We start from the raw sequence: 14,871 nt of genomic DNA on the forward strand, positions 1-14,871 counted from the left end.
GTAGATGACTTGTCAATACTGATGAAGCACACAGCAAGTCAGAGGGGAATCCCCTTGTAAGCTGAAAACCAGCATTGCAGGAATGAGTGAAATTGCAGAAATGTGAGTCTGGCATATGTTGCAGCACTTTTTCTTGGTCTGGTAAATAAAAAGCAGTGAAGACAGGAAAAACTGAGTATTTTTAAAATGGCCTGTTAGGATCCCTACACAGTGGCTTCCTTGCCTAGTTTAGAGCAAGAAATAAGAGTATTCGGTGAAGTGCTGCCTGCAGGAAGGGGCTGGGTGAGAGCAAATGTGCCCCCCACGTTCCACGTGCATCTGGGAGCAAGGCTGCAAGAAAGGGCTGAGAGAAGGGCATGTGGGAAGAAACAGTGATTTAAAAGCTCTTCAGGTCAGAAACAGGGTAAAGTAACCACAGATTACTAAAACAGATGAAGATTTATAGAAATTGTCAAAGGAATGCTGTGCCCTTGGCAAGCGATGAGAAAAAAAAAAAACAAAACCAAAAAAAACCCTGATAGGTGGCTGAGCAAAAGCAGTTAAATGGAAACCATCTTTGTGACCCAGTCTGAGGAGGAAAACAGCTGGCAGGGGCTGCAGAGCCGCAGGCAGTCCGGGCTGGGGCGGCCTGGGAGCAGCCCCAGTGCTTTGGCTCCTGCCGGTGCATGGAGCCCAAGCCACTGCTCCAAACAGCACAGCACGGGCATGGAGAGGGGAGGCAAGAGAAAAAGGAACTTTCTCAAGCTGTCCCAGTCGTGCCTCAGCTCTGCTCTGGAGGAAATGGACTAAAGCTGCAAGTAATTTGGAAATAGCGAAAAGGGAAGTGTACCTTAGAGAATTTACAAGAATGGACTGAGTTGGGGTTTCAGGGAGGCTTGATTGAAAAGCACTCACTTTTAATAAATTATTAAAGGTTATTAAGAAATAATATTGATACATCATACCTAATTTATAAATACTTACATCACACTTAATTTATAAATACTTACATAATATTCTATTTTCCTACTAACAAAAGAATACAGCCAGTTTCTCATACATGACCCCCTAATTTTTGCCTAATTAAGAAGCTATCCAGAAGCTGTTCATTTCTCAGATCAGAGTGGGTTAAAGGTGTCTACACTGACATACAAAATGATGGATATATAACTCAGATTGAGAAAAAACAACAGAAATCAGATTTTCTTGAAGTAATTTGAAAGGAATCTTCATACCAATAGCCTCTTTAGAGGTATAAAATAATATTTCCTCATATTAGTGTATTCACCTTGTTTCTAGAATAAGTGTTTAATGCAAAGTTGAAAATTTGGGAAGGAATGGAACAGCCAAAAAGCAGCTTTTCTTACAGTTGAATAAAAAAAAATAAAAAAAAGGAGAAGCAGTAATCTACCATTTCTAAATTCTTGTAGGATAGAAGAAACAGAAAAAATAAAAAAAATTCAGCTCCACGTCTCAAATAAAGTAATTTTTGTCCTGAATATACCTGTTAACTTCAAAGACAGGGTAGATGAGAGGAAGAGGATTGTCTATTCATGTGGTGGTGGAAACATGAACAGGATCTGCAATAGCTGGGGAAGGGAGAGTGGAAATCCCTTTAGCTCTGCTGGTAAATAAACCCCTGTTTTGTGCTTTGAAACATGTATCTTCATTTTTTTATTAATTCAGTATGGCTTACCAGCTTTTCTCTCACCCAAAAAAAATATTTTTAATTAATTTTCATTGAATTCTCATTCTGGTTACTCACAACTTGGTAGGCATTATTAGTTTGAAGAGTCTTTATTAATATAAAATAGATGGTAATGAAACATTGGTGCTCCCTGAAGTAAGCATAAAATAAAAGACAAGCAAGTTTAATGTGTACTTCTCAAATGGGCATCACAAATACAACAAGTACCAAATTTAAAATTAAGACTAAAAACACTTGCTGGTTTCTGTCTATTGAGAACTTTGTTTCTTAGAAGAAACAAACAAGCAAACAAACAAAAAAGAAAACCCACCAAAAAAACCCAACCTCAAAAACAGACCAAAGAAATTGAAACAAAAAATTTCAAAAAACTGGACTGAAGACCAGTCCTCCAGCTACTGATTAACTTCATGCCACTGGACTGGCCTTGTTGCTCCAGATGTTGAAGCACTAAATCATACAGATCCAGCTGCTGGATTTCAAGATCCATCTTTACATTGAAACATCCCAAAAGGGCTGTTCAGCCTCTGAGCACGCCAGGGATGCTGTATCTCCACAGCTTGGCCTTGGCCATCACAGCAGGAAAGCAAAGCTGCTGCATTGCTCATGCTAAGATGAAAAGAGGAAAGAGCAAGTTCATACAAACATTTCCTTTCTCAGCTCTCTAGACTTTATTTTTGCAGTTTAACTTACAGCAAGCCTTCCAAATACAGTGCAAGCCCAGAACGTGTGGCGAACGTTCATTTCAGGTCCATTTTCCAATAAGATGGAGCTGATTTGTATTTGGGGCATGTGCTTTGATCCTCCTACTTGGAGTGGCATGAAAAGTCAACTCAGTTCTTGTCTTTTGCCCCTAAATTCGTGGTTATTCCCATCACTGCCATTGACACCTGCCCAGCAAGCCTGGAGAAGAGATGGGTGGCTTTTAACGTCTGTTAGGGCTTTGTGCTCCTTGCTTAGAGGGACAGACCATCCTAGGAGAAGTCGAGCAGCAGAAAACTGGTTGCACAGGTCTGCGCCGTGTCCTGAGCTTCTGTACATCACGACTTGATGTTTTGGGCAGGATTGTGTAGGAAAAAAACACCACTTTCAAAGGCTCCCAGAGACTAAAAGATGCTGACTGAAGGAAAAAGGTCTGTTAAAATTAAAAAGATCCTTGGCAGAAGACGTAAAGAAGTTAAGTTCCTTCGAGATTCTTGAATTAATAACCTACCTAATTAGTGAGAGCTGCTAGCAGAGGGAGGCAGTCCACCGATTTATTTCAAGGAGGGCGTGGTGGAAACTCTCCTCCCAAACCTGGTGATCTGTGGTCTCAAATTAATGACTCGCAGCACTTTTCAGATCCCAACCCTCTTTCAAGAACAATCAGCGCTGTCTGGAAAAGTTCGTGCGGGTCTCTTTTGTGAAGCACAACGGGCACCTCCGAGCACTGGGGGGCACCCGGCGAGCGGTGCCGCGGGGGCGCTTTGTGCTTCGTGCGCGGCTGCGGCAGCGGGGCCCGCCAGCGGCCCGGGACACCACTTCCCGCACCAATTCCTGCTGCGCCGCAGCTCCGCCGGGAACGTCGGAGCCCGTCGGCCGCAGAGGGAGGGCGTGTCCGGGCCGAGCGGGGGCGTGTCCGAGGCGTGTCCCGGGCTGTCCGGGGCGTGTCCCGCCGGCCCAGGCGCCCGCCCGCCGCCGGCCCAGCCGGAGCGCGAGCCCCGCGCGGATCCCTGCGGCCGCCGCCGCTGCCGTTGGCGCGCGCGCGCCGGGAACAAAGTGGCCGCAGGAGCGGAGCGCGGCGCGAGCGGGGCCGGCGGCTCGTGGAGGGAGGCGGCGGCGCGGGAAGGGGAGGCAGCGGGGCCGGGAAGATGAACCGGAGTTTCAACAAATCTCAGACTCTGCGGTATCTGGAGTGCAGCGCGGTGGAAGTGAAGAGTAAGGTGAGCAGACCGCGGCGCGGCCTCGGCCGGGAGCGCCCCTGACCGGTGGTGCTCCCGAAAATGAATGGAGTCCCCTTCCCCCGTGTCTCCCCTCCCCGCCCGGTGCGGCTGGAGCCGAGTCCCAGGCTTAGCCCGCAAGCGGGGACGGGCTGGCGGCGGCCGGCGGAGAGGCGGGATCAGCGCTCCAGGCGCAGCTCCTGGCGAGCCGCCCCTGCCCGGCCGAGGCGGCGGCGCGACCCTTCCCCGCCCGCCGCTCCCGCTCCATCTTTTGTTTCGCCGCGGGGACTCCGGCGGTAACTTTGTGGGGCGGCTCGGGAAGCGCCGCTGGCCTCGCCTGGCGGGCGGGATGGGGCTCGGCCCGGGGGCACCGGGAGGCGCGGCGGCGGTGCCGCTCCCGCCCCGCCCCGGGGCGTTTCAGCCTCCCGGTGCTCCGACCGGCTCCCGGTAGGCGGGATGGGTGCCCCGTCGCGTTCTGAGGAGAGGAGCGGAGGACCGGGAGGGAGAAGTGCCGGGTCCCCCCGCCGGTGCTGCCATAGGTGCGAGCAGCAGGAGCCGGAGGGAGACCTGCGGGAAGCTTCCCCCTCCTGCGGCGGCTGTGCCGGGATGCCGGCACCGGCGTCAGCTTGTGCACGCTTGTGGTGCTGGGGCAGGAGCCGAGATCGGCGGGGCTGCCGTAGCTGGCCGCCGCAAAGGATGGTGCCGGGTGGCTGTGCCTGGCGTTGGTCGTGCTCAGCTCTCCTCAGCACACTTTGGTTGCTCCCGGTTGAACCAGCACATCAAAATCTTGTCTCTGAGGACAAAAATAAGTAGCATTTAAGCAAAACTGAGAAATCTCCCCGAAAGCCCGTGTTTTAAACACGTATAACAGGCAAGGTGTAAGTAATGCATAAGTTGAAAAGAGTATGGATAACGTTAACCTTTCCTGGAGTCCCTGATCACCTGCTGAAAAGATTGTTGGATGTGTTGTCTTTGGGACTCTCTGCTTGGTGCTGCTCATTTTTGTCCATTTTTGCTGTTAAAATTTCCATTCAGATCAAATGGCCTTGGAGCAACGCATGGAACAGAGATGGGTTCAGTGGGAGAAGTACCTTGTATCCAAGGGAGCTGCCAATCATCTCTAAACATGGCACCTGAAACGTGGGTTCAGGCCCTTATTTCCTAACCTGCCGTTGCCACTTGAAAGGGCTCAACTGGCCTAGAAAGTTCCATTCTTCCATAGCTGGAAAGTTTTGGTTCGACTTGTAATGGTTCTAAGATGTAACCCACCCACAACATTCCTTGTGGCTCCCAAATGCTCCAGATCCTGTCTTCTGAATTATACCCCTTACATTCTATGAGTGTAAAACTAAAGCCTTGACCACATAGGAGAATTTTTAAGTTCATCCTCTCTCTTCTACTTCAGTGTTGCCATAGCTTGACTTTGTTCTGGTAACAAATAGCAACCTTATAATAAAGAGCTCATGGCTTCCTTTACAGCTGCAGGAATTCTGTAAGTGAATCCTGCCTGGTTCTACAGACAGAGAGTGATGTATGGGGAGATTGTAAGCCTAGGAATGATTGCGGATTTTTGGAGGGAAGGAAAATAAACTTACATGGGTGGGAACGAAGGCCTTCTGTAGCTCAGGGTTGTCACTGCTGGTGGCCCAGAAATTAGTATGGAGAATTCTACTGCATTGGAAGAAAAAATAGAAGCTAAATTGAAAATGCCCTGTTGAGGGCCTACACCCAGCGATGATCTGTGAATCTGCAGTGTGTGTCAGTGGAAGCCGTGCTGTTGAATTTCCTGGTGCTGGTGAGTTTTACTGTTAGCATGACTTGGGCACAATAACAGCTAGGCTGTTGATGTAGCAGGCTATCGGTGCTGACATTGCAAGATAGTTTTATTTTGCCTGTAAAGCTCACAGGCTCCCTCTCACAGAGTTACTCTTCTGTGATCTGAAGGAGGTCCAGTGAAAAGCTCTGGCCAATGGCACCTGGCAAGATGCTGTATGAAAACCTGATAACTCTTACAAAAACACAGTGCTCTTGTAGGGTGGGTTGTCATGCTGGCAGCCTTGTCCCTATGGATCACTGTGTTGTTGTGCTGTAATCATCTAGAAATACAGAATTGAGATTTTTTATGTTTGCGTGGACTATCTGAGGCTGGGGGAACAAAATGGTTCAGTAATGCTACTTTTGGTAGCCCTACGTAGTCAGCCTTTTAAACACTTAGTTTCTTGTGTTTTGTAAGTATGAAGCCTGCCTGGGCTTGCCTGAGAACTTGAAAGTTGAGTCTGAGAACTCATGATTTTGCAGCTATCGCCTGAGAGCACAGGCTGCCAGGTGAGTGGAGGTGGGTGCAGCTCAGCCTCTGCGCCAGGGCATGCTGCTGGCCGGGGATCAAGGGATTCTTGGTGGCTTTTCAAAGGCTGGGGAAGTGGCAGTCCGTGGGCAGGTGGAATCCCTTTTAGCAGAGGAGCTGAGTGTGAGAGAGTGCTGCTTTTACACAATGGTGTGAAATAGCTTTTTCTCCTCTGAAGATTGAGTTGGATCAGAAGGAGCTCTGGGGAAAAAATGGTTGTGGGGTGTTGGATGGGAGATAGTTTGCAGATGCTGGGGTTTTGATAGCCCTGCCTCTGTTATGATAACCAGGTGGTTCCTTCCTTAAGGATAAACCAGCATCCTGCTGGTGTCTTGCATTAGTCACAATGCAGAATTGGCTCCTGTGAAATCTGATTTTTCTGGATTTTCTGAATTTCTTCCATTTTCTCCAAAAAACAAGTTCTTGGAAGTCAGTTTGTGCCCTTGATTATTGAAAAGGGAGAGTTTGCCAGTGCTAAGTACTATGCTGGATAAGATACTTCTCTGGAAATCCCCAAGTAACCTTAAGTTACAAGGTTCTTGATGTGTGCCAGAGGGTTGTTAAAAACAGAGTGTGTGTTGGAAGTGGTGGGGGGGGGGGAGGAGGAGGGAGCATCTTGATGGCTGAACTCATTCCAATATTCAACATCCTTCTTGTGCCATTGGACCAAAACCTGCAGGTGGTATTCCTCTTTTTTTTGTTCAGTAGGCCTGTGAGGTTTGTGGATGATTGGATTTCTGTGGGTCTGAACCAGCCTGTAGCTCTGCTGAACCTAGCTGGACCCATCAGCCCTGCTGGGAACATGGCCCAAAACATGCTTCAGCTCGCAATTCTTGTGTCCCTGGATTTTTCATGTCTGTGACTTTGTGGGGGGGGACAGGGGGGGAGACACTGGCAGTGATATATTCTCTGGCTCTGTCATTGCAGAAGGATGAGCTTTGTGGCTCTGTGTTGTACCTTTTGGTGTATGCCAGGTCACTTTTCTCTTGGTTACTGTAAGGTGCTACAAAAGCTTAATGGGTCTCTGTGCAGCAGTAAATACTGAAGGGGAAAATCCTCTGTCATCTGTGCACCTCTGTTTCAGACATGGCAGCGGTGGAAATTGCTGCAGTCATCTTCTTTAAGAAGTCCCCTTCTGTCCAGCTCCCTGGTTTTTCCCTCCCTCTGCTTCATCCTCAGAGAGCTGGCCTTAAAAATCAAAACACTTAAAAGCTTAGTGCTAGATAGAAAAGAGGAAGGGTAAAGAGAAATCTGCTTAAAAATTGGCACATGTCATAAGAAAATATTCAATGAATTGTAATTATACCTTTGCCTTTCTATCCCATCTTTCATGACAAAATAAATTAGAAGCTCAGTTCTTATCTAGGTGTTGTCTCTGTAGCTCAGGATTAATGTTTCAGCCCTTTTAGACAGGCTCTGAAAACACATTAGCTTGCTGGCTTAGAACAACTGTGTATTCTCATGTGTCCAGTACTCACTGGCTCCTTTTCTCTGTTGGGTGACAAGTGAAGTATCTGTACCCTCTCAAGAAACTGCCTCTAATCTCTGAAAAAGGTTTCCAGATGACCCTTTCTCTCCCCTATTTTCCCTTTTACGAAGAGCTCCAGTGCCTGCAATGTGTGGGGCTTTTTGTGTTTGTTTTGTTTGGGATCTTGTGGCCACAGGCAGAGTTCTTAACCTATTTTTCATTTTCTGTCTTTAGCTTTACAGACAGGCTTCTTTGCCCATGAATATAAGCCTACAGAAGAACAAATGCTTTTCAAATAGAAATTCCTACATTAGTGGTGGAACGTCTCTTGAATTATAACTCCATATAGCCAATCTTCTTTTGTCTTGCTCCGAGTGAAAGGAGATTTTATTTTTTTCTTCCCTTGGCTACTATATGCGATTTTTCAAATGGGAGGGTAACTATCGACCCAAATGTGTATTTCTTTTCCAATCTCTTAGAAATTTTGTAATAGTAAAAGTATAAGATTGCCTCAGGCCTTTAAATGATAGCACTTTGAATTGTTTGTGAAAGTGTGTTTGAGTTTTTTTTTTTACTTTGAAACTGACAGGTCCATGTTTCTGGCTTAAAAGCAGTAGAGTACTGTTTTTCTGTTACTACTATATGAACTCCTGTGAACTGTTTGTACTAGTAAGAACTAATTTTCATGATTTCAAAGTTGGCTAAATGTACTTGTCGTTCCCTGATAAAAGTGCTTTGCAGAAGAACCCTTTGTTGTTGATGAACCCTCTCAGACAATGGAACTTTTGATAGTGGCTGAGGATTGTAAAAGCACAGCTACCTGACTCATGTGCTGACTGTCACATTTCTGCCTTATTAATACTGTCACGTTTTCTTGCATTGCAAACTGATTTACAGATTAACAATAATGTGACTAACATCCTACCACTATAAACAAACCCATTAAGACAAATAGAACCCGTTAATTGTGACCATATTTTTTAATACTTACTTTTCCTATCCTGTTTTGACTCTCATTAAATGTTGGTGTTTAGATGGGTGCCGCAAATGGATTATCAATAAATTTTCAATCATTTTCTGATGTGTCCTGAGTAGACATGATGCTGCTACGGTGTTCAAAGACAAAAGGCCTGTCTGGGATCAGCTGTGCTCTGTGCTCTTAGGAAGTCACTAGCAGCTGAAAGACTGTTTTGGTCTGAGGCACGTGTAGCAGTCAGTGCTTTAGCAAGCCTGCCCAGCTGGCAGATAGATGTAGCATTCAAACAGCTTGTGGGTGCTTTGTCCTGTCCTTCTGGGTGTTGTTCCCCCTTCGAAGAAGAAGTGTGCCTGTGCTGTTACATAAAGATTGATGGTTTAAACCTTTTGCATCTTCCTCCCTGCCAGAGTTGCTGGTATTACATGACTGTTGCTGAACATGATTGTTCAGCTATGGCAGTGTATGTATACACATTGTGTATTTGAAATGTATGAAGTGTAACATCAAGCAGAGTTAAAAAACTGCAGCAACAGCAGAAAAGAGCAAGCTTACTTTTAATAGCCTCCTCTAAAGAGATTTTAAAGGTCTGGTTCTGCACTGTCTGGTGTTAACTGACAGAGGTCTACAAATTGTGTTTTCCAGCCTTGTGTACTTTGATTTCACTCTAACCCTGAAGCTGTACAAGCCTTCTGAAGTTTTAAGAAAAGTTTTCCATGTGTAGCACACTTCAAAATAGATCAAAAAGCAGCGCTCTTTTTAAATGCTACAGAATGTTAAAACAGACTTTAAGTCTGCTTAAAGTTTTTAAGCAGTACTTTAGATCCTTCCAAGTTAAGGTCATACTTGTCATACCTGGCATAAAACTAAAATAAGTGCAGTAAAAAGCCCTGTAACCATCTGATTTAACTTCTGTTTTTGAGCTTGAAAACATATTTGATTATATGCAAACCAAATGTGGCACGGACTCAGAAAACCGCAGTGCTTCCCCCTCTCAAATGAAGACAGTGTGCCACAGTAATAGCAACTTGAGACAGTCTGGATTGCAAAACGTGTCAAGAGAAAGAGACTGTAAACATTAATCTCTTAAGAAGTGTTGCCTCTGTTCCTTTCCATCCCAGTTTGCTGGGCTTTTCACAGCAGGTATTGTGCTTATTCTGATGTGCTAAATAGCACTGGTTCCTCTCTCATTACAAACAAATCTTTGTTCTTCGTAGTAGGATAGCTTTCTGAAGTGGCCATAGCTGGTAACCCTAAGTCTGTCTGCTAGGTGTCATGAGAGAAAGTGACCACAGCTTTCAGCTGAGCCACAGCAGTGGGTCCTGTGCGTGCTTGCTGCCCTTCACAGACGAGAAGCCAAACCTCTCAGCTGAAAAGTGTGGCACAAACAAGTCATCTTGGGATAGTTCTGTTCAGGTGACAGCTGCAATGAGCACCTGCACAGTGTAACTCACTTCTCTGACCTGTACTCTGACACTGTAGGAGCAGTAGTACCTCTAGGAGATACAGGGAAGGCTGGAGCACTGCTTTGAGCTACCTGGTGTCACAGTGCATGGTGTGGTGGAGAACGTGCTCTGGTGCTCAGGTCTGATGTAGTTTCAGGTCTGTCTTGTCACAGAAAGATGGTAGTTCCTCCATCAACGTTCCTGAAGCAAGTATGGGCTTGGGTACCAGCTGTGCTAGCTGGATGGATGGTATTGACCAGAAAGCTGCCATCTTGTGTTCCAGTATTCCCATGCTTTCCCATTCTTGATCTTGCCTCCAGCAGGATCTCTCCTGTTTGTAATACTTTTTAGTCTAGTAACTTGGGAATTTCTGATCTGCTTAAAACTTCATCCAGCCAGTCTGTCTTACGTGAGTACTCTTCTCAAATTTAGTCTCGCCACACTGAAACATCCTAAAGGACACTGAACAATGGACCTTTCAAGTTTAAAGAGCACCTCAGAAAATTAAATGCTGTTTACAGCCAAGTCAGAAAGGAATGTCTCCTCTGTGAGGTAAAAATACCTGTGGAGGCTCTGTCTAACAGGCTCCAGGACGAGCCACCTCCACAAGGAGTGCTTCAGAGGTGCAATTATTAGCGCCTTCCTCTGTAGTCCCTTATCATTCCCTTTCTGAAAGACTTTGTGTGCACTTAATCTGAACTTTTAGGAACCAAGAAAGATTTTTCCAAGGATTCACTGCTTGCCCCTAATTACCTTTACAATGGCAGGCCATGAGATAAAAGATGAAATGTACCTTGGGAGATGTTGCCTTCCTCTAAGTGAAGACAAAATCCCAGTGTACAGAGGTATTCCAGTTCCCATTAGAAAATGCCTGAAGTTCATTCAAGCAGAAATGGCTGGTGTGGTGCACCAGCCCCAGGGCCCCCAGCCTTGTGCCATCCCTCCTGCTTCCACACTGCACAGCTGTTCCCCGTCCCCCTTCAGATCTGGCCAGGGGTGTGCATGCATCTGCATCAAATTACTTCTCTGCAGCTGTTGCTGGCACTGAGCTCATGGGGAAGCCTCTGTCGGCAGCTAAAAGGATCTTAAATAAGTTTGCAACCAGCCAGAGCCCTTACTGGTTGCAGGTTTCCTGTATCCATGTGGATACCTCTCAGTAAGTGTTCTGCAAGTGGTTTGCTCTCGCTGGAGACCTGGAGTAGGGCAGAGCTGCCTTTCTGCGGGAAACTACGCTGTTGAGCAGACTCGATTGCTTTGTCCCTCTGGGTGGCAGGGTGCCAAATCTTCTTTTTCTCCCTCATGCTGATGGTGACATGCCATGGCTGTATGCATCCTGTGCTGTGTTTGTGCTTAAGCTCTGTGGTGTGATAGAGTGTATGTTGCACAGGACCATCTCGGTCTACACCATTTGCAAACAGACTTTGGTTTGTTCCCAGAGATGCAGGGGACTGGAATAAAAAAGGAAGATACTTGCTTTTGGAAAGGTAGACTTGGCAGTTAAGTCACAGGTTTATTTTAAAGGCTTGGCTTTCCTGCAGACAGTTGTTTCTTGAAGGAGAGTGGCACTGGGGGTTTAAATATTGGGAGGTGAGGCAGTGAGGAAGGCTGGCAGTGTGCTGCTTGGAGGCAATGCTGACAGAGATGGTAGGGAGAAAGCAGCTACATGGGTGGCCTGATAGGAGAGGAACTACTGGAGCAGGGCTGGCAAAGAAAGGGATGATGGTTCCAAACAAACAGGCTGAAAAAATTGTTTTTGTGGAAAACTATTTTCACAGACTGCAGTGTGAGGCAAAATAAGCAGTGAAGTGGTCTAGTTTTCAGAAGCTGTGAAATAAGGTAAGTGAGGCAGGGGAAAGGGTAACCTTGGCTTTAAGTTGCCCTTGAGCTGACAGCCAAGCATCTGTGAGACTGAATGCAAGCTGCATCTCAGGAGCAGAAGGTGGTCTGAGGGTGATGGGAACAGAGAGAGAAGAATTTCTCTTCCAAGTAGATGCAGAAGAGAGAAAAGTGTTGTCCTGAGCTGAGCCTTACAGACCCCTGGAGAGGGTTGAAGGAACTACAAAGGCTGTTCCAAATGAGATGTGAAACATTGTGTCAGAGAAGCAGGAAAAAGAAGGGGAACCGCTGATTTTCTTCAGTAGGAGAAACTATTGTAAGCATTTAAGATACCAAAGCATGGCTGTGTTTCTCTGGGAAAGTAAAAGGAAGGAATGGAAGGAAGAAGGGTAGAAGTATGGCATGATGTCAATCAGGAAAAAAGTTTGAGGCTGAAGCTAGTGAAACTGTGTCCCTGATGGGATTTCTGTGAAGGGCAAACAGAAGAGAAGCTGTCTTAGTCTTGTGACTCTTGAAAGAAATAGCAAGATCTGAGCAGAACATGAAATCTCACACTTTCCACTAGCTCGATCATTTTAGTGAAGCAAAGCTGCTCTGGAGCAAGCCATTGAAGAGAAAACTTGTTGCAGAGAGCATCTGCTTGCTTGGTGGCTTCTTGCCACTAGTGACAGCCACTCTGAGGCTGGGAGCAGAGCCAGAGAATTCTGTGTGAGCTGGGAAAGGTGTAACTGGGGGAGAAAAAGGAAACAAAGATAGAGAGACGTGAATGAGACAGCAGAGCTCTGAAGTCCCAGGTGAAGTCAGTGAGCACAAAACCATTTACATTTTCCCTCCTCCTCTTTCTTGCCCTCTGCTCATTCTCACTGATAAAGCATGCCTGATTAAATCTTCCCAGTTTTGAAAATCTCAGATGTAAGCAGAAATTACAGTCTATGCAAGGATTAAAGTGTTTAATTTTCTTTCTGTTCTTGATTTTTTTACTTCATGAGAGAAGTAGGTGGGTAATGTAACTCATGTTTATTGCTAAATGTTGCTCTTTGATGTCTTCTTATTACAATAGCCTGATTTCAAAGCCAGCAATAAACTAGAGGGATGGCACCTCATAAACATAGGACTTCATTTTTGGCCCTGTAAACATCTTGAAACTTAAAATTTAAAGGAAAAAAAAAAGAGTTGCCCTCTTTTGCTTGCAAATAACTCCTTCATTTCACAAAACAACAGCTCTCTAAGTAAACAAACCTCAAAATCCTGCTCCCTCATCTCCTCTGACCTCTTGTACCCTTTAGCCAGAAAAAAAGCCAAAGAAAGCAGTTGATTGCTCTTGATCAGCCTGTGTAAGTTTTGATCAGCTAGCTGTGTCTTCCTTCTTCTTTAACACAACTTTTATCAGAACATTTTTCTGGGCATCTGTTTTTGTTTGGGGTTCCTGCCTGATGTGTTGCATTTTGTTGTGTGCTTTTTGTCATCAAACTGCAGACAACAAATTGGCTGATTGGCTGATGCTTTGAGGAACTTGGGGCGGAGGTTATTTTTGTGAAACGAAATGTACGGTTTTTTCTAAGTTGTTTTTTTCAGTCATAATAAGCTCTGTTAGAATAAATTCTTTGTAAGTTCCCTGCAATCCTTCTGTCCTCTGACTTCTGCAATACTGAATGCAGTATTTGCATTAGTTCAATAGGCCTGAGTAATTTACTTCATTATGGAAAACTAATCTGCTTGTTAAAACTGGTAGTTTATCAAACAGTGAAATACAGTATTGTCCTGGCAGAGACTTTGCTGGCAGACACCAGTCCTTGTGTATCTTTCTGTGAAGGGATATGATAAGATGAACTTTGTGGCTTAGAGAAGCAGATCAGTCATTTTGGCTATCAGAATTTGTAGTTTCTGTAAGATAGACGGTGGATGTTATCTTGAAATCCTGGCTGAATACAATGCAGAGCACCCAGTCTCCAAGCTGAGTGGCACTGCAAACCCCATTATTACTGTGATACTCTCTATCAGCCTCGTTAGGGATGATGAATGAGCTGAAGCAGTTTTTCCCTCCTCTGAAAAGACCTGCTGACAATGGTTGCTGCCTGTGTATATGCACAGGGTGAATAAATCAGCTAAACTATTACTACAGCAATACTAACCTTTAAACAAAAAGAAAGTAATTCTTATTATCTGCTTAAATCTCTTGATTCTTCCCTTCTCCTCTACAGACCCACCTTCTAGCTCCCCTGCCTTAAAAAGCTGGGTCATTCAGGAAGCACAAGTAAAATTTTCTGCATTTATTTACTATTGTGCTATTCCCAGGCAAATGAAATTGACTCTTGGGCTTTCCTAAGGCTGAACATGTGAACAAGTCAATTCGACTGGACAACATTCCTGTCAGACCTCAGTGCCCCAAGCCTGCAATGGCATTCCCACATGTCAGGCTCCACTGATCAGTAGTTTCCAGTGTGCCTGCAGGGGCTAGGCTGGGAGGCTTGGCCCTTTTGCCAGCTGTCTTCTCATGCCGCAACTTAGCTGAGCTTTGGGTCATACCAGCCAAGTGCAAGTAACCATCCTTAGTTCTCTCCTCCATCCTTTTCCATGTCACTTTCCTGCCGGGAGCAATGTCCTGAGCTCTGCCTCAGCTGTGTTGGGCAGAGCAGGACAGGTTCCCTCAGCAGACCATGGGTCTGAGGGGGCTGTGGGAGGTGGGTGTTGTACTGCCTGTGGTAAGACTGCACAGCAGCTGCTTCCTCCACAGTACCATGTGTGCTGATGGTCCTGAACAAGCTGTCCAGTAAACAAATGGTTACTGGGACTGGTGTCTGGTTTTTTGGCTAAGGGAATCCCAAGGAATCCCAGATTTCTGTTCAGGTGTGCAGAAGAGTAGGTGCAGTTCTAAGCAAAACCTACAAAGGTCTTGTTCCCTCCCATTTAGTTTATCATGTAGATAGGTGTTAAACTTGACCCTTGAAGATAGCTTTATCCAGCTTGAATCTAAGAAAAAGAATGCTTCGGGTTACTTTTTAAATAAAAAGACTTCAGCTTTTTCTCTTCACACTTCAGTTTGAAGTGTGTCCACAGAAATAAGTTGCCGCTCGCATTTTTCTGGAGAGGAGCAGGGAGTGGAGGATGAAGGAGGATTTTTTTTCCTCCATTGGAACCAGCTGTGGTTTGCTTGCTTTGTGTGCATTTGGATGGGCACTCTGAAATCCAAACTGGAACTAGC

The 14,871-nt window shown here is 45.7% G+C and overlaps 1 protein-coding gene and 1 long non-coding RNA gene across 2 annotated transcripts in view; one reads left to right on the forward strand and one right to left on the reverse strand.

Moving 5' to 3' along the window:
* Nucleotides 1-1,747: 1,747 nt before the first annotated feature.
* Nucleotides 1,748-3,357, reverse strand: LOC132331797 (uncharacterized). Its single transcript, XR_009487688.1, has 2 exons — nt 2,898-3,357; nt 1,748-2,804 (listed from the first exon to the last, which is right to left on the reverse strand). It is a non-coding gene; the product is annotated as an uncharacterized LOC132331797 (long non-coding RNA).
* A 22-nt stretch (nt 3,358-3,379) lies between these two features.
* Nucleotides 3,380-14,871, forward strand: part of PARD6G (par-6 family cell polarity regulator gamma) — a 64,934-nt gene continuing 53,442 nt past the window's right edge. Inside the window, exon 1 of the mRNA XM_059855590.1 lies at nt 3,380-3,606. Within this exon, the coding sequence (XP_059711573.1) occupies nt 3,535-3,606 (72 nt within the window). The 5' untranslated portion in view covers nt 3,380-3,534. The remainder of the gene's footprint in view (nt 3,607-14,871) is intronic.

The sequence above is a fragment of the Haemorhous mexicanus genome, chromosome 1 (genome assembly GCF_027477595.1).
Source record: "Haemorhous mexicanus isolate bHaeMex1 chromosome 1, bHaeMex1.pri, whole genome shotgun sequence".
NCBI lineage: Eukaryota > Metazoa > Chordata > Aves > Passeriformes > Fringillidae > Haemorhous > Haemorhous mexicanus.